Source organism: Uloborus diversus, chromosome 3, assembly GCF_026930045.1.
Source record: "Uloborus diversus isolate 005 chromosome 3, Udiv.v.3.1, whole genome shotgun sequence".
In the NCBI taxonomy this organism is placed as follows: domain Eukaryota; kingdom Metazoa; phylum Arthropoda; class Arachnida; order Araneae; family Uloboridae; genus Uloborus; species Uloborus diversus.
Genome location: NC_072733.1, coordinates 124877003 through 124898291, shown reverse-complemented (window position 1 = coordinate 124898291; position 21289 = coordinate 124877003). Strand labels below are relative to the sequence as shown.

At 33.4% G+C, this 21289-nt stretch overlaps 1 protein-coding gene across 3 annotated transcripts in view; it reads left to right on the top strand.

Moving 5' to 3' along the window:
- Positions 1-13410, top strand: part of LOC129218428 (SEC14-like protein 2) — a 116723-nt gene extending 103313 nt beyond the window's left edge. For all 3 annotated transcript variants that reach the window (XM_054852686.1, XM_054852685.1, XM_054852684.1), the window contains exons 8-13: positions 242-320; positions 404-484; positions 1960-2046; positions 3202-3308; positions 5570-5882; positions 12392-13410. In XM_054852686.1, the coding sequence (XP_054708661.1) occupies positions 242-320; positions 404-484; positions 1960-2046; positions 3202-3308; positions 5570-5882; positions 12392-12504 (780 nt within the window). In that variant the 3' untranslated portion in view covers positions 12505-13410. The remainder of the gene's footprint in view (positions 1-241; positions 321-403; positions 485-1959; positions 2047-3201; positions 3309-5569; positions 5883-12391) is intronic.
- Positions 13411-21289: the final 7879 nt, after the last annotated feature.

The following is a 21289-nucleotide window of genomic DNA, read 5'->3' as shown; positions in this document are numbered from 1 at the left end:
TGATCAACGATGAGCGAACCTTTTGACTAACGTTTTAATTTGTTTATCACGGTCTCTCGCACTTGTTTTCATACCAATCCATAAATAGAGCTATAATCTATTGTTTAAGAAATCAAATATGCTATTCTTCATCTTACCCCGAATTCCCCTATATGAAATTTAGATTTATTTTGATTTCTTTCTATTCTTTTTTTTTTTTTTTTAATTTACTGACTCTTATTTCTATCTATCCATTTTTTAGACTGGAAAACTTGTAGATCAGTGGATTTATATTTTCGACTTTGAAAATTACACTTTTGCTAAAGCAACACATAAGCCAAGTAAGTATAAATTCTAAATTCTTTGGAAGACTGTTAATGGACGAAGGATAAAAATGTCTCTTAAACACTTTTATACGTTTCAGCTCTTCAGATGCTTGCTTATTTAATGATGACGTATGAGTCTCATTATCCTGAAAGGCTCAAGTTAGCTTTTGTAATAAATGGTAAGTCTCTTCGTTTAATTACGAAATACATTCATAGCCTACATAATTAACAATCGAATATTACCCAGGGTGTGCATATTAATTTTGGGGCCTGTCACAAATGACTTTTACGGGACCCTCTCCATATTGTTTACCCTACATCCTTACAGCTATTTTACCCCCATTTTAAAAATCTCAGATCCCCTTTAGACTCGGGCCGGGGCCAACAGGTGCCCCTTCTCACTCCCCTCCCCCCCCCCCGTGCACGCCCCTAATCCTACCTTTTTATTTCCTATTTGGATTACTTTCGGAAATTCATATTTCTTTTTAAAAAATTGAAATAAAATCTGTTACTGTAGTATATTGACCCTTATAATGTTTTGTTCACTCTTAGAGTTAAAATACAAATTCAAAAGACATATTCTGTAACCTACCATTGAAATAATATCCAAGTGTCAAAATTAGGAAGATTGATACTTTGGGGGGCCTCACCTTGAAGATTTGCCGAATAGTCTCAGCAGTAAACTTTTTTTTTTTTTTGAACTGTCTTGTATTTAGGCAGTATAAAAAAAAAAAACCATTTTGACGGTAATTATAATTTATCGAAAAAAGTTTTAATAAATATTTTTGTTAATTTTCTCCTTTCTTGCTTAAGAGGATTTCTAAGTAATCGATATTAAGATTTCTATCGATTTTCTGCAACGGGTAAAAATGAGTCACATAAACCTGTTTTGGTAAAAAGCAAAAAGTTAGTGTTTGAAAATAATTTGTTCATATACAAATATACATATTGCACCGCGGCAACCCTGAAAAAGCAGCATTGGAGAAAATTAATGTTTTGCGCAATAAATTTATTTTCAAATATTACAGTACAACGAAAACATTTATACTTACTGCCTCGCTTTTGTTTTTTAAATGCTTTGTTCGAAAAGTTTCTTTTAAATTCTGAAATTTTAATGATTTGTAGCTATTGATCATATTGTTTTTACGGCACTACGCACCAATTATGAAAACTAACTTTGTGCTAATTTTATAGCGCGAAAGAGCAATAAATTCTGATTCTCAATCAGTAATTCGTCATTTTTTTCTTCAACCTTTTGAGGTGTCGCTTTTGGTGCTGGTGTGAGATATATCTTCTCTGGTGATCTTACCTGGAAGAACAATTCAATTTTTTATGGATTTTGAAAAGGAATTCGTCTAAAATTTATGAATGGAACTTTTTGAACAGATATTGAAATAAAATATTAATATTGAGCCCTTTCACAATTACTAAATGCATTCGATTACACTAAATTAGCATTTTATTTTATTAGGTATTTTGTTGAACATAGTTTGTAATGGAATGATATGTTTTCATACCATACTATTTGTACAGTGGATATTACTTTACTTTTTCGAAGCTAAACCTTCATTTTTTTTTCTATTGCTTTGTACTGAAAAAAAAAATATGAAGCTATTTGATTTCTCTCTTCTAACTATATTTCTTTCTATTTCAGCTTCTGTTTATTTCACGCTGATTTTCAGTGTAGTCAAACCTCTTTTCACGGGTGCTACTTTAAATAAAATCAAAATTTTTGGAAAAGGTGAGTGAAAATTGCACTAATTCATTTATACTATTGAAGTTATTTTTAAAAAGCCGATTTAAAATGTTAAAGTTACTGTTGCACCAATCCTAAGAAATGGATCATGCGACTTGAAGTAGACATAATTCACTTAATGAAAATAGGAATTTTCCCACACACAATCCAATTATCTCCACCCTTTAGAAAGTTTTTTTGTTTATGTGCCAAGCTAGTTTTCTGTTCGCTCGTTTGAATGAATTTCAAAATATACAAAGGTATCTGGACAATTTTTTTAGTTCATTATTATTTCTTTTTAAACTAGCTTCTCACAGAACAAACGTCCTTGTCTTCATCTAGTTTCCTCTTCACTTAGTCCTTACTTTGTCCTATTGAGTTATGAATTTAAAATATCTTTTTTGGGTGGTATTTTAAAAAAATTTCTACAACATTTCTTATTTGCCCCAACAGAGGAAGATGACTTAAAAGAACATTATTAAAGAAAAAAAATCATATTTAAAGAAAATATTTAATGCAACCGATATAAATACAAACTTCGTTGAATCTTTTCCAGTCAACTATATTTATTTCAATTGCAGTGTATTGTGTCAAAAAGAAAAAAAACTTCGCAATTATATGATCAGTCTAAATATCATGCATACAGTTGTATTTTAAACAAAGGTAGAATATTAAGACCTGTAGTAGACTGAAAATACAATTTAATGAAAACATGTAAAGTTTCTTGTTGAAGAAATTATGTACACAATTTTTGATAATTATAGCAATCGTTTGCATATTTAAAAAGAAGTTGTTATCCGTGGTGCTGCTTGCAATATTGCAATATAAAACTTGAACGCAACCCTGTCTTCTGTGATTGCTATTTTTATGTTGCTTTTCTTAAGTACGCAATGGGAAGAAATTACTTCAAATGCTTAATTTGGTTTCAAAGTTGTCTTAGTTTATAGTCAGTAAATTTCTATTTAGAGTAATAATCTTTAATAACTGCTACGTCCAATCACTATGATCTCAATGGTACTGTATTTTAAACCGAACAAACAATATTGTAAAGGACAGTTAAATAGAACATCCATCTATGAATGAAAGTATTTTTAGCAGCTACATTAAGCACCGCCAACTGCTTCATGTTATTACTGCTAATTGATCCCAAATTATTTTTAGACGGCTGGCAAGACGAATTGCGCAAATACATCTCTGATGATGTACTTCCAGTGGCTTTGGGTGGCAACAGAATAGATCCTGATGGTGATCCTCGATGCTCAACTACCGTAAGTTTTAATAATCACACTTGAGTACTAAAAAGGCTATATAGAGCAAAGTTGATGTCGTTTTTCATGTACCGGGATTTTATATATTAACTACCCACCTCCTGCGGCTAGCTGTTTCGCCTACTTATGCAATTCGCTTTTTAAGCCAAGTAAACACCCTCGGTGGCATATTTTGCATCCCACCTCTGATGTGACTCAAAGTTAACCTAAAGGCAGGATAGCTTTGAACCCTGCTAATAATTACTTTTTAATTTTGGATAACTGTACATGAATTTAGGAGTGCTTTCTTCCATTTTATACCAAAAATTACAAAAGGAATAAAATAAGAGCGTTGCGGTATTAAATGCAGTAAACTCCCGATTAACCGCGGAATAGGATGGTACGGTAAACGCGGATAAGGGAAAACCGAGTATAATTCGAATAATAGGTAAAAAACGATATTTAGTGAATAAAATAGCTAAGAAATATTAATAATACTTTCGCATGCATTTAAAATATAACAAAAATATTTCTACATTGCATCAACTAACATTGAATGTAAAAAATGTTTTTATAATCTAAAAGCGAACAATAACACAATCATAAGTTTTAAAAAAAAATTGCGAAGAGACCCACAGATAATCCGACCGCCGATAATTTGGAGTTTACCGTATATTGTGACTCAAATTTACTCATTAGATATCATTGGATTACCACATAATGTGGTACAATTTTTCAAATGAGTATGGGAACGGCATGACTAATGAATACATTTTTTTTTTCTAAGCTTAAAAATTATTTGATACTAAACACATGATTTTGGACGATCTAAATACAGTGAACAATTCAGTGCTCACATTCAGCGAACATAAAGAAAAACACTAAGATTTTTGTAAGGCCTTCCTTGAGATTTTTACGAATATAGTTGGATTAGCTTTCCACTGTGGGGAAACTAGAATCTTAGTACTTATGTCGTTCTGGGATTCAATACTATGTTCTTGTTTTCAAACGTTTTTCTGCATTGGTGAAGTACCGACTTAAAAGTTTAAGGCGTTGCTCACAGAATGAATCTGAAATAAGGTCCTTAATATTTCTTTAAACCTAAGTGAGAAAAACCCTCAGAGCATTGGCTAATAATGTTTTTCAATAGAATATTAGAAAACATGAATTACTTCTTTAAAGTTGACGCAGTATAGTCTATAAAGGCTCTTGCGCCATTAAACCAAATACAACCAACCAACTCCATTAAAGTTTGAACTAAGAAGCCAGTTTGAATTAGTAGCATAATTCCGTGCTAATAAGTCTTTTGGGTGCTGCTGGAGCCAATTACGTACGCACTCCTTTACTTCATCGTCCGAGTGAAATCGTTGTCCCCGAAGTGCCTTCTTGAGTTTCCCAAAGATGTGGGATCATATGGGGATATATCTGGACTATAAGGGAGGTGGTTCAAGACTTCAGACTTAAATTTCCGCACGTGAAAGTTTACCAGAATCACACATAGCAAATGCAAAAAAGGAATTTTGGAGGAGATTTAAGTGGGAAAACTTGAATCACCCTCCTTATAGTTCAGATCTATCCCCATATGATCCCACATGTTTGGGAAACTCAAGAAGGCCCTTCAGGGACAACGATTTCATTCAGACGATGAAGTAAAAGAGTGCGTACGTAATTGTCTCCAGTAGTCCAGCAGCAGCAAAAAGACTCTTTTATGAGCACGGAATTATGCGATTAATTTCCGAGAGGGATAAGTATCAAAACAATTTCGGTCAGTATTTTTGAAAAATGTCGAATAAAATCTGTTTTATAGCCTCTGCCTCGTTATTTATTGACTGACCCTAAAATAATTCTGAACTCAAAAACGACCCAGTAATAAATTTCTGTATTGATGCAATTGGGCGACTACATTTTGATGGATTCATTTTTTGTTGCACAAAGCAACCTACAAAAGTTACAAAATATGCTAGATTCTTAGTTCATTGCATGAAATGTATGAAGAGCATATATAATGCAATGAAATTTTGAAGGTTTCTGGAAACATAGTTTAAGTAATTTTTTGGCCCCGTAAAGAACGTAGCTTAGGAGATACGTCTGTTACTGTGCGAAAAATCTGAATGTTTTATATAGAAGTTAGTCCATGCTCTTCAAGTTCATGCAATGAAACAAGAATCTAATATATTTCGAGTCATTTTAGGGCTCTTTATGCAATAATTGCTACATCTTTTACCGTAGAAATGCCCAATTATAAATGTCTACTTTATATGAAAGAAATTCTATGTCCACAGGTTAACCAGGGCGGCCCTGTACCTCCAAGCTACTACTTCCGCAGCAGTACTCGACGCCTATGCTACCAACCAGGTGTGAAGAAGCTTCACGTATCAAGAATGTCTAAAGTCAACGTTGTTTTGCATGTAGATGAGCCTGGGTCCTTAATTGAATGGGAATTCGAAACTGAGAACAGAGACATTGGTTTTGGTCTTTACTTCAAAGAAATAGATAAGATTCAGGAAAAGCCTAGAGAACTAATTCCGAAACAGAGGGTAGAAGCACATGTTGCCTGTGAGACAGGAATGTATCAGTGTGAAAATCCCGGAACATGTAAGTATGAGTGTTTCTCAGTTTTGATTTTAACTGTAGCAGAGAGTTTTGTCACAATTTTCAAGCTACTATTCAATTTAATGTCCATTCATTTCTTCATAATTACGTTATTAGGAAATGACTTATAAACATTGTCTGCAAATCCGTATTTATAAATAGCGTTCTACGAACTGGGGCTGTAATATGCTGCTTTTGAAACTGCAATTTCCCTGTAGTGCAGTCATTAAGATTTTTCGCGTTCGCTATAAATGATCTTGTTTCGTACTACTATTATATAATTATTAATATTTTGAATGGTTGAATATGATAGACCCTAGATATGAATACCTTTTTGACCAAAATAGATATTTATTTTTACATTCTAGATAAAAGATTTAAAAATTAAGAACAGTACTAAAGTAATATTCAGTAAAGAAAACTTATTTACAATAAGAACAAATGTCGCACAGCTAAAAGTACTTCTATTCTGACTCAAAGTACAATCCAAATCTTTGTGCAATTTCAATTCTTTAACTAAGTATCTTGACTACTGTTAATCAAATCTATGATGCCATGAGAAAGCTAGGTTCGTTATTTTTAAGTATTTTGACTCTGTCTAAACAATGAGTCACGTTACACTATACTACTATGTGATGCTATATAATTGAATAAAATAGGCTAATAGATAATTTTAATACTTAAATACGTTTCATTTGATACTTGATTTTTTTTCCCATCATTTTGTTTATTTATATTTTCCAATCAATTTTTTCCAAATTTGATTGGAAACTTGTTTAGAACTAATGAAAAAAAAATTTGGGGATCCTTAGAAAGAAAATATTACATTTTAAATGATTTATAAAAATTTTGTGGAACTAAATTTCGAAAATACTCTTATCCATTCTTGATATGTAAAGGTACTCTGTGTGCTTTTTAAAATTTTAATGCCGAAATCACCAACAAAATGGAAAATGGGAGAACAAGATTTTTTAAAACATCATCAGTATTTTTACTGCAACATAGAGAAAGCACAAAGTGATTCAAAAAAAATGGGACAAAAAAAGAATAACTGACCACTAACGCAGCCAGAACTTTTCTCTCGGCAAGGGGGGCGGTGGTAAGAAAATGTTCCTGACATGTACATTGATATCATACTGGTGTTGGCAATATGGCTTGACACCAAAGGTTCTGGAGGGATAGCACTAAACTCTTCCTGTAGTAGTTCACTAACTCGAATTTTCCTAAAAAGTATAAACCCCCCCTCTCCACTCCCTGTGACAACGCACTGTAAGATCGATGCTGAGCTAAAAGGGGTTTACAGAATGGGAGCCTCCTTGCAATACGGGGTTACAAACAACAGTTTGTGGGTAGATTTTGATGTGCATTCCAACTGAAATAGGAGTAGGAGATCATGAGACCTAATCAATTTTGCAGCGGTATGATGCGTCATATTTTGTTCGACTTCGTATAAATATTTTCCGAAACTTTCCTAGCATTTCGTTTCTGATTAATGTTCGTCCCGTTATAGTTTCCCATGTATAAACAACATAAATATTTCAGCTGCTTAATCCGCCTTTCAAGATGGTAGTGATTTACTAAATCTTGTTTGAAAATTTCTCATCGTAATGAAGTTTTTGCGCATTCCGATCACTTATAATCTTTCTCTTCCGGGGAGCTCGACAGTTGGAGTATCAGAGCCTCTGGTTGCATGCACATTTGCCTCTGGCGAAAATCATTAAAACAACTATCGCCTTTATGATTTGTGACATAAAACCATCTCTAAAGAATCATCATTGTATAGTATTATAATCAGGACCGGCTCTAGTAGTTCTGCCGCCCTAGGCAATATTGCCACCCCCCTCCTATTGAATAATAATATAAAATAATATATTAATAAAATAAAAATAATTGTAAGGTGCTTAAAATTAAAGTGAGTTTCTTGTTAAATTCCAAATTAGGTTTTGCATATCCAAGCACTGGTACACACTTTAAATTATCTTTTTTAGCATTAAAGTAGTGCAACTTATGGCACTGAAACAGATATAAATATTTTTAAAGGACTTTAAAGTCACTCGTTAAATCTTCCGCCTCTAAAATTAAATTGAACTTTTTGTTAAACTCCGAACAATGTTTTGCATATCCAAGCACTGGTACACACTCTAAATTTATTATTTTTTTTTTAGCATTGAAGCAGTGAATATTATGACGCTGAAACAGACATTCATACTTAAAAAGAACATTTCGAACTTTGCCGCCCTAGGCGACCGCCTAGGTCACCTACCCCAAGAGCCGGGCCTGATTATAATTACTTTTAGTAATAAAATGTCATTTCAGTTGTGTAGTAAATATGTTTCCAAAAATATTTCACATCCTATCACAGTTTCATAATGCTGCCAAATTTTCTCGTTTACTTAAGCTTAACAAGTTGTTAAGCATAAGAATGAAACAATTGTATGGTTTGGAGTGTAACACAGATAATTTACTTTATTCAACCAAATATTAACATCTGAAGTTCCACACATCCTACCACGCTTAAAGGAATTCAGAGGGGTAAAATCGTGTCTTACACATCTAGAATTTGTATATGAGAGCAGTTAAATACTTCAACATAGTATGTAAAAAATTAGCATGTCAAATGTTATTTTTTAAAAATATTATATGGAAGAAATAAGGTTTTTAACTTTTGAGATTATTTTTAGAAATAAATAAGCCTCTGCAGTCAAGTTGCCTTATTGGAGTGGTTTATCTAATGCTGGCTTTTGATATCTGTGGCTGGCTTTTAATATTTTTCCGTATGTAAGATCAAATAAATAAATATCATATATAAATATATATATACATATATATATATATATATATATATATATATATATATATATATATATATATATATATTGAGGGAATGGTTTTGGGAATGGTTTTGCTCATTGGAGTAAGTAAAATTTGGCGTTGGAGGAGACAAAATCTCACTAAACCCTTTGAATGTTCAATATTCTTAAACTGCTTCTAAAGTTAAATTTCAGATAACAGTAAAACAAATTTTTGAACTTGTGCGCATGATATGAAATTTAGTGGCTGTCTTCACCCGCAGGCCAAAGACCGCTTTAAATTCTACATGCAGTCGAACTTGCTTACGCTGAGCCCTGGTTTAACAAAAACTCTGATTTTGCCAGGAAATCAAAGATTTGGTTGGAACAGTGTTGAGTCTCGCTTTTAACGAGAAAAAAAGCCTTTTAAAGCGAGCAATATTTTTGTGATTCATACAACTTCTATTGACTTCCCCATCAGCGCTTTTTTTTTTTTTGAAAAATTCTCAAGTCAACAGAAAGTTAAGGAGAAGACATAAACCTTGAAAACAAGTGGTGCCTTTTTTTTTTTTTAATTTGTGGAGAAGAGTTTGTAAATTATATATTTGCAGATGCGAATGTTATCATTTCCGAGGATATTGTAACTCTAATGCAAGCTAATGCAGATGAAAAGAAATGACAGCGACCATCATAATGACAGATGTAAAATAGTTAAAGGATAACAACCCTTGACATTCCCAATGGCTTGATAAGTGCAGAAAAACTTGAAACTTTTCTCGAAGCCATGGGCGCAGATAACGAAGATTTTCGGGCCACGCATTCCTCGAAAACAATAACAAGAAACAATAAGACAGTTCAAAGCAAAATTAACCAACTTATTTGGTTATTGGGATAAGCAATCATAAGGTAAAGAATGTTTTATTGCTGTGGTAAGCAGCCTGTGGTACAATTTAAGATGCTGCAGAATTGTATATGTTATGTTTGTCATAAACATAGCAACTACTTCTACTCGTTGTTAGTCAACAAAAGAATAATAAAAATCAGATGAGGGCAAGATCAATCGAGTATTATGTTACTACTCATCACCATAATAGAAATATCTAATCGAATGTTGAGAATATTTGAATGGGTTTTTAAGTACAAAGTATTAAGTCTACTTTTCAGAAAGTAACTTTTCTTTTTTTTTTAACTTTTACATGGAAAATACAAAGGGGGATTGCTTTCTTTGTAATATAGTACGCTATACTATTGTAGTACTATTTTTTCTCCATTAGGAATTTACTGCTGAAAATGCCTTAATATTATGATGCCTGTAGTTTTGCTTTTGCACCTAATCTAGCTTTAATTTTCTTGTCATTAGTTTGGTGTATCTGTTCCCGCAGAAGAGGATATCTCTGTAGTTTGTTTCATGTTAGAAGGAATTTTTAAAAGTCCTTAACTTTCTGCTAAAATTGATATCTTTTATAGTTTTCTCACAACAGCCAAATTTTCTAGGACTACAGTGGTTGTTCTTTATGACATTAGTTCTGAGTCTGTGTGAGGATATAACTAACTTTCAATATGCTACACTCATGGAGAAAGAAATATATACCTTTTCACATTTTGTCCAGAAGCAGAATTCCCCCCCCCTCCCCTTCACGGATACTCTTATCTACAATTTCGTAATCATTCTGTTCAATTTCCCATGTATGTCAGTTTAACAGTTTTATGGAAAATTAATCAAGATGTTTCAACTTCTCTTTCAATAAGATTATTTCTGTAGATTCTTTAGATAAATGAACTAAATTTATTTTTAATAAATCTTGCTGAGTCGGTTCTTCTGCGCAAACTAAAACCGCTGGAAAAGGGAAAAAAAGTGTTTAATGCAGACTAGCCAGTTACATGATCACATTATTAAATATTTTTTTTCAACACCAATGCAAATTTTACGTTATTTTTTAGTACAGTTCCTTTTTTTCGAATCCAATATAATAATAGCTACGAAAGGGGAAAATAGCAAATTGTCTTAGAACTTCATTTCTTGAAACCTATAGCAGGAAAGGTAAATAAACAGAAAACTAAAATACCACAGATCGAAGCTGCGTTTTTTTTTTTTAGTTAAAAGCTTTTGGCGAGGAATTTTAAATTTATTGAAGCAATTTGAGTGAAGATGACATGGCAGGGATGCAAAAGTTTTTGCACTCAAAGACTACCCTACATTTGGCTAACAAGACGGTGCACAATCAAAATTTGAAGTTTTATTGTTCTGCATTTATTAACTTTTTAAATAGAAAACTAATATTTTACATCATACGAATCAAAAAAATAGTAATGTAACATAAGCAAAATTACTGAATGAGTATTGTTTTAAAATATATTATTTCGAAGTAGTGTTGTCGGTGTATAAGATTCACTTTTTTTTTATGATGCTAACTGTAAATGACTGATTAGACCTCATAACACACCAAAGAAAGGCGGAAAGTTTCCCATCCCTAACGCAGTTTTCAAGCAAATTGACTTCCTGTCTCTCTAATCGGGATCGAATGTCACCACTCTGTGACTTTGTGCCTGTGTGTTCTTGTGTGATTATTATGTTTGTAAAATATGCAGTGATGTCAGATATGGCTATTAAGAGGAAAACTCAAGTCTCCCTCAGTGTGGTACTGACCTTTTTTTGAAGTTGGTCTTGCTCTTGTGACTAGTTGGGAAATAGGTTTATATATTTTAGTGAAACAATGAACCACTGTTTCTGCAATAAAGCTCTTATTGTTCCTTCGTCAAGTCATTGTATGAATTAATATCTGTAACAATTTTGCACAGACTCTAGAAAGAAGTATAACTACATAAATGAGAAAATTAAAAAGAATTTAACGTACATGTTTCTGAGTTTAAAGAATCTGTTAGAAGAAAGAAGTAGAGTTCTACTACAAAAATAGTCACTGTTTCTTCATTAAGACTCCATCTTGTCAACCATGAAGCCTGTCAAAAAGTTTCTGGCAAGCAATGGAAAGGAATCATACTTGCAAACGTATCGCACCTGAGCAATAGAAGAAACGCATCTCAAAAAAGAAAAAAAAAAGTACTAATTAATCGTTTAAAATCTAAATTTAAGGCTCTTTCTTGCTACAAAACTCGCAAATTTAGTTTACACAACCGGTGTGTGGTGATGATTCAGCGACATAATCAACACTGGCACAACATTAAAATTTCATAATTTAGAAGAGACGTTTACGAGCTTTTAACTTTATCAAAAAAAAAGTTTGTCCAATTACTGTAAAACTGTTTCGTTCATGCATCTTAAAACAACGAACCTCATTCTTTGGTTTCCTTGTTTCAAGCTTTCTAACCTCATTTTTGGAATTATATTTGGCATGAAATAAAATTTTTAACAATTCTCATCAAATGAAGTAAAACTGAAATGGCATTTAAATTGTTCTTGAGCATTGTCCGTTCAATTCTTCTGAATTATGTTGCCTTTAGCGAATTATTGCCAGGGCCCGATTAACGCACGGTCCAGCGGATCCGTGGAATTGAGCAAAATAATTTAGGGGCATCAAAATAAGGTAAAACTTTTCTTTAGTCTCTTTTTTAAAAGGCTATTTTAAATGTGCGGATTGTCTTGTGATAGGGCATTAAATTAAACCAAAAGCTTGATCGGGCCCTGGTTACTTCTGTTATGCAATTATTATCCTGTCATTTGAGATATTTAGAATACATGATAACACTTTTTTGTATTTGTTTTAGATATCCTGATGTTCGACAATTCATATAGTTGGCTTCAACAGAAAGAAATTTTCTGTCGAGCTGTTGTTGTCAGGCCGACTGGTGAAAAAGTACCATTTTTAGAAAAAAATTAAAATCTTTTCATCAATGCATTACTTCAGTAATTTTATCATGCTTCACTTATGATCAATATTTAAAACTTGCATCATAATAGCGGCATATTTTTAAAAAATGTAAAATTTTATTCATATCAAAATGCGAAAAAAATAACCGCATACTAGTTTATTTATTTGTTAGAAGTAGCAGCTTTTAAAGTCGGGTAAATTAGTTGTAAAATCTATTTTTATTGTATAGATTATATTTAATTTCAATTACATTATTAATTTAAACTAGATTTTTTCCATTATATTCGAAACAAACTTATTGATTTAAAAAAATTATTTTCATATCATTTCGTCATCTGCTAAGAGCAACTAGGTTGGCACTCAGTGTATAAATGCATCCGAACATATCGTTTTATGTAATTGTGCTATTGTCCTTAATTTTTACCTTTTTATATTCAATTTTAGTTTTTTGATCTTTTTCCAATATTTTACTTTCTTGTTGAATTCTGTGAAATAACACATAGTGTTAAAACCAACAAAGTTTTGCTATTTCATTTATTTCTAAAACGAAATAATGAACAGTTCTGGTGCTAAGCTTTCAGAACTTTGTTGAACGGTTTCGTGTTTTGTGATAGTTTTTAAAATATTTCCTTAACTAGAAAACTTATTGAATGTGTTTTAATGAAATTATTTTACAAAAGTTGAATAGCTGTTATGCATGAGAGAGAATTTGTAGTACATAAGAGTCTCAAGAATTGTGTGGAAGTAGAACAACGCTGGATGCGACGCATGAAAGACGAGAATTTCTAGCACATCTCAATCACTTCAACAATAGTGTTGAATCAGGAACAATTGCGGATGTTGCATGCTAAAGCAGCATCATTTTCTCCTTCAACTTGTTTGTGATGATTTTTTAAACCATGAATAAATATTTCGTACTTATAACATTAGTTTTTTATTTTGTCTCTTGTAACTACCTATGCAACCGTATTTATTAAAATCAATAAGATATTGCATGGAGATGTTTAATATGCTAAACAAAGTTTTACTTAATGGAGGAGTGTGATGACAAAAAAGAAATATGAACCCCTTTTACACACACACCGACTCGCGTACCCTCAGTATATCAGATCTGGAGTCGCCAAAGAGGGGGAAAATGGAAGTAACTCCTTTTTCAATTTCAAAAAAGGAAAAATGTATTTCGTTTTGTAGACTACGTGTATCAAATATATACTTGACATTTACTCTAAACAACATTACATATTAAAAAATAAGGAAAATAAAAAGAATGTATTGAAACTTTAAAAAAAAACCTTGGCGTTTATACTTGATAATTTATACAGTATACACACAAAAAAGACTAACCAATTACCGTCTTGCCAATAAATTTACTTTTTAGAAACTGTCTATTCTTCACACACCTGAGTCGATGTTAATGTCAATCAACTGCTACGCCCAGCAGAACCCACTAAAAAAGTCAACCTTGCTTTTAATGTTTACGTTTAAGTGACGTCAGTTTTAACTTAATTTTTGCAGAGATTTTACATATTTATATTATCGCTTTCCAATTAAAATTTCAAACAAAATGTAAACCGAAAGTGTTATCTCTCATCCCAGCACTAAAAGCAGTTGTAACTAGGAGGATTGTACTTAACCTTTAATCTTCACTTTAGATAGTCAGTTTCTTAGACCTTCACAAATTTCAACCTGAAATTGAATAATTCAGCAAGAAACGGATTCAAAGCCCTAGACCATATTTTTCGAAGTATTTGAGAAATAACGGACTCTCTTAAGCTTGCGAAATAAAAGAATACAGCGAAATAAAAGATGACCTTAAAATTAGTGATGCATACGAAGTCTCCGACAGCGTACTTGATGACAAACACGAAAGCTTTCGCACTATAAAAACACGATTTTGTGAACAAAAACTATTTCAGGAGCATATCTCGTATTTAAAATGAAGGGGGCAAGTCTCGAAAATTCCGTTTTTTGAAAGTACCTTTGTGAAAAGGGGAATGCACTAGTAGTCACATACAACAGCCATTTACCAACCGTACAAAAAAAAATTTCGTTTGTATTTAATGATTATTAGAATCAGGGTGAGAACTTCAAGAAAATTGAAAACTTCCGAATCGATTCTCCAAATAGTAGCTATCTATGACATACAGTACATGTGTACATGACAAATTATTCTTTGAAAGTTATCCACTAATTATTTTATCATTTTGTATCTTTTTCAAGAAGCAAATTAAATTTTCGATTTCAAAGAAAAATGGATCAAGGAAACTAAAAAATAATCTAAAAAGAAATTGACATTGAGAGCAGAAAAAAAAGCTCTTGCTTGAAGTATTGAAAAATACACTTCTTTTGAAGTCTCAAACTATGAAATAAATAATAAATACATGTAAAGCTTCATAAAAACATCTTGTTCAGTTTAGAAGGCTTTAAGATACACATAGTATCACCAAAAGTACTGGGACATTTTCCAAAATTCGCATTTTTACGGATTTCTCGAGAAATAAGAGACCTTTCAGTTCTGTAATTTTTTTCGCATAAAAAGTATGCGCCAGCTGTCATTTTTCAATGAAAATTAAATCACCCATGCATTTAGGAGACCAGTAACAAAGTGAGAAATTGCAAAAAGGTATTCAATCATCCTTTATCGTAAATAGCTGGGACTAAACCACAACTTAAATTTCAGAAATAAGCTAACTTACTATGCAGAAGTTATTTTATTTTTGTGAAAGTATCCCTTATATTCACAAAAATAAGCATTTCTTTCAAAAATATAAATTTTACTTGAAGGTTTTTGGCTGATAACACGCAAAGTTTTCCCCCGCAACACTACCAAACTTTCAGAATATTTAACAGCCTACAAGAGAAACATAATGCTAAAATTTGAAATAAAAAGATTGAAAATGTGACGAAATATGAAGGCATGAAATACACCGCCAGCTCAGTCAATTCCAGCCGAGGACTGCAAATATGAATGTTCAAAGCAACTACATTTTCAGCACGCATGCGCAAAAGATAGCAATTTATAACCTTCATATTTTGAAAACCATATAGATATCCCTACTCGTAATCAAATTCCAGTTCAATATCATAAAAATTTCGACACATCGTCGATCTAATAAGCGAAATTCAATATTTCGTGAGGGACCGTTCGCAAATAATTTTTTTTTTTTTTCATGAGTCACACTGAACTATTCCAAGCAAGTGTTGCAGATTTGCGAAGGCCAAGAACTCCTTACAATTCGTTGCATATCACTTTTAAAGAGGGGGGGGGAGCCTTCTGCCATTCCTTCTATATCCTGAACACAATCGCGAGGGTCCCCTACGACCGTAATGGTACCAAAGGAGATTCAAGAATACACATAAAGGTTTTGTGTAGTTCTGTGGTGGAGAAAGGGGCTCAAAAATGCATTGCAACGTTTCCCTAGCTTGTAAATCTGCCAATGCTGAGCAGCAAAGGGGGGATGGGTAAAGGCGCAGATTGCGCAAATGGAATATTTTAGGGCAGTGTTTTAAGAGGTATTTCCTCTTTTTAGGGAGCTACCGATTTGGGGGGGGGGGGGGGTCTTCGTGGTGTTAGGGGGTGCGCCCTTGCTCTTAGGGGTGTGGGCATCCCTGAGTTTAAATAATATGAAATCATATCATTTGCTTCTTTCGAGTAGATTGTATTCTACTAAAAACACTATATGTATTAATATTAGCAAATTAACCTTACGAAAAAAAAAGTTCGTTTTAGCAGGGATTTCGTCTAAACTGGTCGCATGAGGTGAGGTAGCTCAACCGTATAAAAAGTAATTTCGCATATTGAGCTGCTTTTTTTTTTTTTTTTTTTTTTTTTTTTTTTACGAAGTAAAGGAAGTATTGTATTCGCGAAAAAATTTTGACCCAAAAATAGGCCTTAATTTCCATTTTGCTCGCCCCCAAATGAATGTTGAGTTTTTTTTTTTTTTTTTTTTTTCAACCCGACCACGATTGGATGGGGGTCCTAAGATCGTATAGGCACCCGAAATATCCATTTTGACGATCCCCGAATTAATTACAACGAGTTTTCTCGTGACGTCTGTATGTACGTATGTATGTGCGTATGTACGTATGTATCTCGCATAACTCAAAAATGGTAAATCCTAGAAAGTTGAAATTTGGTACGTAGACTTCTAGTGTGGTCTAGTTGTGCACCTCCCTTTTTGGATGCATTCGGATGTTCCAAAGGGGATCTTTTGCCCCTTTTTGCGGGGAAATCATTGTTAATTTCGATGTAAACTCAAGTGGTGTTATAATTTGGCGGACATTTGGCGATATATCGCGACTCTTTTAGTCGCCAACTTGGCGACAAATTCGGTGATTTTTTTTTTTTTTTTTTAAATATGGTTTCAATTTGGCCATTGTTGGTGATATTTAGAAAGTAAATTATTGAATCACATTAAAACTGCCAATAATAAGAAAATGACATTAAATTGGAGTAAAAGGAAGTCATGTGATGCACAAATCAGCTCGTTTTGACTTGTATGGCTGCCAAAGGAGGCTGTACAACTTACGGTTTTATCACCGTTATTGTATCATAACTTCTTAATAAAGCAATCTTTTGTTCTGAATTTGCAATCATTTCCTTATCTTGTCATAGGCCACATCCATTTTAAGTTTCGTAAAGATCGCTCGTTTCCTTCTGACTTAATGTTTTTTTTTTTTTTTTTTTTTTTTTTTTTTTTTTACAGAGTGAATTTCAACTTCTAAACAGAGCTCAGTTTGCGCAATTAATCACGGCCAATGATTCTGATTTTGAGCTGAAAATTTAAGTTGAAGTCTAAGCATTAGAAAAAATCTAACGAGATTCAAAAACAGCGGAAAAAAATAGTTGTTCGTTGCTCCAAAGTCTAAAGCTCCCTATATTAGCATTTTTTAAACTACATCTTCAAAATTTATTTTCCACAAAATACTGATAAAAAGAATAATTTTAGCGAAAACCGCAAACGAATCAATTTTTCCGTTTTTTATGATCAATTGAAATTTTGTACCCTAAACTTGAATGGCGCCTATCTCCTTCGGAAGACGTTTAGGACCCTTATTTTTGCCATTATATTTATGATCCTGATGTGTAATACCACCCCTTAAAGATTTTCCCAAGACTTCTGAAATACCCTGTAGACACACATACACGCATAAAAATATTTAACACAGAACATGTTTTTTGTCTCGAATTTTAAGAGTCATTTTTTTTTTTAAGCTGGACAAAGTGAATGGGGGCCTGATAGTTGACACCTTCCATTTTCCTGAAATTTTCAGGATCTTTTACTGGTATTATGATAAGAAAAAGTGAAGTTTCTTTTTTTTTTTTTTAAACTTTTTTTTTTTTTTGTCTTTGAGTAGGGGTCAAAGTTTAGGGTTGTGAAAAAAAAAGAGCTAAATATATGATTGATTTGCTTCAAAAGCAATGAGTGAACCGAGCCAATTCTTTTTAATAAGGATACTACTTGATACTAGGGACATTCTAGTATAAATACTTTGGTGACTCACTCTTTGAGGGCAAAGGTCAATTGAAAATGCAATTTTTTAAATTTTTTTTGTTTTATTTGGGCCCTGATATCTGCTAAAGAAGTGAGTAACCCTCGGAAATAAGTATGGAATTAATTACTCACCACAGTATAGTACTAAGAAAAATATAAAATAGCTTTTGTTTCTCTTGAATTTAGTAGTTAAACGGTCTCAAAGTCGATGATTTTTTTAAAATGGCCAAGTTTAAAGGTCAGCAACTATGGGGCTCAGCTGTTGTTATAAAACAAGTGGTGCAGTTTAAGGTCCAGGTTAGAAACCCATGGCAACTAATCAACTTTTTTAATTACGCGGTCTCAAAGTTGATAATTTGAAACAACAATAATCAAAGTTTTAGGTCAATTACACTATAACGCCTGAGTCAATAACTTAAAGCAAGAGCTGTAGTTATGCTCTACGTGGTGTAGTTTAAGACTCATGTCAGAAAACCATGAGACATAATCATATTACTTAATTAAACGGTCTCAAAAATGATGATTTCAGTATAAAAAATCGTTTTTACTCGAGTTATATGCATGCTACTCAAAATCTTATGAGCTTAAACTCACATAAATACTAGAAGGAATCAACAGCCAAATGTACTTTAAGCTTCCGTAATTTCATGCTTCTAGTGTAATAAAGTTTTCTGTAACCTTGACCACAACATGGCAATTTTTCTCACAAAGCTGATCCGCCATTTTGGAGCATTATATTTTGGAGATCCTAGATCATCAGGATTCGGATCTCGGAACCTGAAAATTTACATAGGTTAGTTTTGTAGACATCTCTACACCTCTATGAAATGTCATCCCATTCGGGGATGATCGAGCGGAGACAGTTTGAAAAATCAGGTCAGTTGACGAGGAAATACCACTAACATATCCTGAATTTTTTACGAAAATTTAAGACATCAACTATCAAAAGTGTTCAGCTTTAAAAAAAAATGGCTCTCATTGATTCCACTGTTGGACTGTTGTTATTTTTATGTTTATTTCTTATTATTTTTTATTCACCTTGTAGTGGTAAGGAAAACAGGAGAGTGTCCCTTTAAGTCGGATGTAGAACATCCATAATTTCAGGGGGTCTGGGGGATATTTCTTTTCAAAATACACTCAGGAACATTGAAAATAGCGCCCCAAGAAAGAAGAAAGATACAGTCGCAAAATTTTGCATATAAGAAGAGTGACATTTGATATGCAAATGATCCAAGTTTGGTTTCAATGCGCATGACCGTTTACTCTACAGTATCGGTGACATCGGGATAAAGGTGTTATATAAACCAGTGCATAATTTAAGATTTGTAAATGTTACGATTACATCCGGATTGTCGAAGAACCTTAATGAGTGAAGGATGCCAGATAGACGAGTTAGAAAACGTTTCTCACAGTTAAGCGAGTTTGAGAGAGGTTTGATCATCGGCATGAAAATTGCAGGCTGGTCGACGAGCCGTGTTGCTGGCCTGGGTGAATCGTTCGGATTGTTCCGTTAGAAACTGTTGGAGGCAGTGGACACGAGATGGTACCCACGTGCAAAAAAACGTGTCTGGAGCGACCGGGAAGACTACGAGGAGAGATGACGGAAGGATCATGTGGCAAGCGCTCGTGGATCCCACAGTGACTCGTTTCACCATACAATCAGATGTAAGGGTAGCAGTTGTTCCCCGAACCATCTCCAAACGTCTTGCGGAAGTAAATCTGCAGGCCAAGCGCCCTTTTCGTGTACTCCCTTTAACACCGAAACATGGCAATTCCGTCTGCAATGGTGCGAAGCCGGAGCGATGTGGGATGTCACTAATGGGCAAAAGGGGGTGCTCAGTGATGAATCCCAATTCGTTTTGGGGTCAGATGGTATCCGGATATGGAGGCGCCCTGGAGAAAGGTACCACTCCACCCATTCTATCACACGACACACAACCCGCACAGTGGGCATAGTGGTCCGGGAGGCTATAGCCTATGATAGCCGGTCCGCTCTAGTTGTGGTACGTGGAACCTTAACGGGCCAGCGTTATGTTAATGACATTCTGCAACCACATCTAGGACCGTTCCTAAATCGCCTCCCAGAAGCAATTTTCCAGCAAGATAATGCTCGCCCGCATACAGCTAGAGCTGCTCAAGATTTCGTACGTCCTTTTGAAACTCTTCCATGGCCAGCCTACTGCCCCGACTTGCCCCCTATAGAGCATGTATGGGATCAGCTGAAATGCCAGATGTCGCCGTGCTACTCTGTGAAAGATTTAGAGGTGACTGTTCAAAATTTTGGTGTCTATCTGCCTCAGAACAACATCAGACGTTTAATTAGCTCAATTTCGGACCGTATTGCGGCTTGTATTGCAGTAGCCCTGTATTTATCTCATTTCTTAGCCTGTATTAGTTTAATTGTCTAGATTTTGGGATCATGTGTATCTCTCATCTGTATTAGTCTGTACATTAAATTTCACTTCAGTCCAATGCTTCTTTCTTGGGGCGTTATTTTCAATGTTCCTGAGTGTAAATATAAAAATCTGTATTTTGAGGCCTTATATGGGGTAATTGAGACTACAAAAATATGAAGAAAAATAGCCAAATAAACTTGTAAAAGTTATGCATTCTTTTGCAAATCAAAATCATTCAAAATAAAAATTGCTTACTCGACAAATCGTTGACATTAATCGACAGAGAAGAAAAACGAGAAAGGAGAAAAGAGAATCATACATCGTCATTTGCTCATATCGGCTTTTAGTATAGTCTGTTTTTGATCACTCCCCCCCCCCCTTTCCATCAAATGTCCTACAGTATAAAAATTGTGTAAAATGGTTTAAAAGAAATGAAATAGAAATTCAGAAAATAAGAACGGAAGAGTAATATTCTGGCCATTTGGACATTCATACTTCTTGATAAGAGACGAAATTGAAGAATTTTCAAGGAATTTCAAAAACTTAAATAATTTTCAAAGACTCTAGAACAATTGAAACTATTTAAAGCACTTCATTTGCACTTTTCAGAAGTTGATTGCACAGTCTTACAAAATGATTATAACTTTGTAAGACACACAAGTTTTAAGTTAAAAGTAAATAACGAAATATTTCTCAAAGCAAATATTTTTTTTTTCAATTACAAGTAGTGCAGGAAATGAAATGGAGTAGAGTAAGTGTTATTTATTTTCTCATGCTTAAGATATTAACATTATGCAGCAGGAGTAAGATAAAAACAAGCAATAACAAAAGAACTTCCAAAATCCTGAATTCGGTACCAAATAAATAGCAAGACATGGAACATATCAGTCACAAAAATTTAAC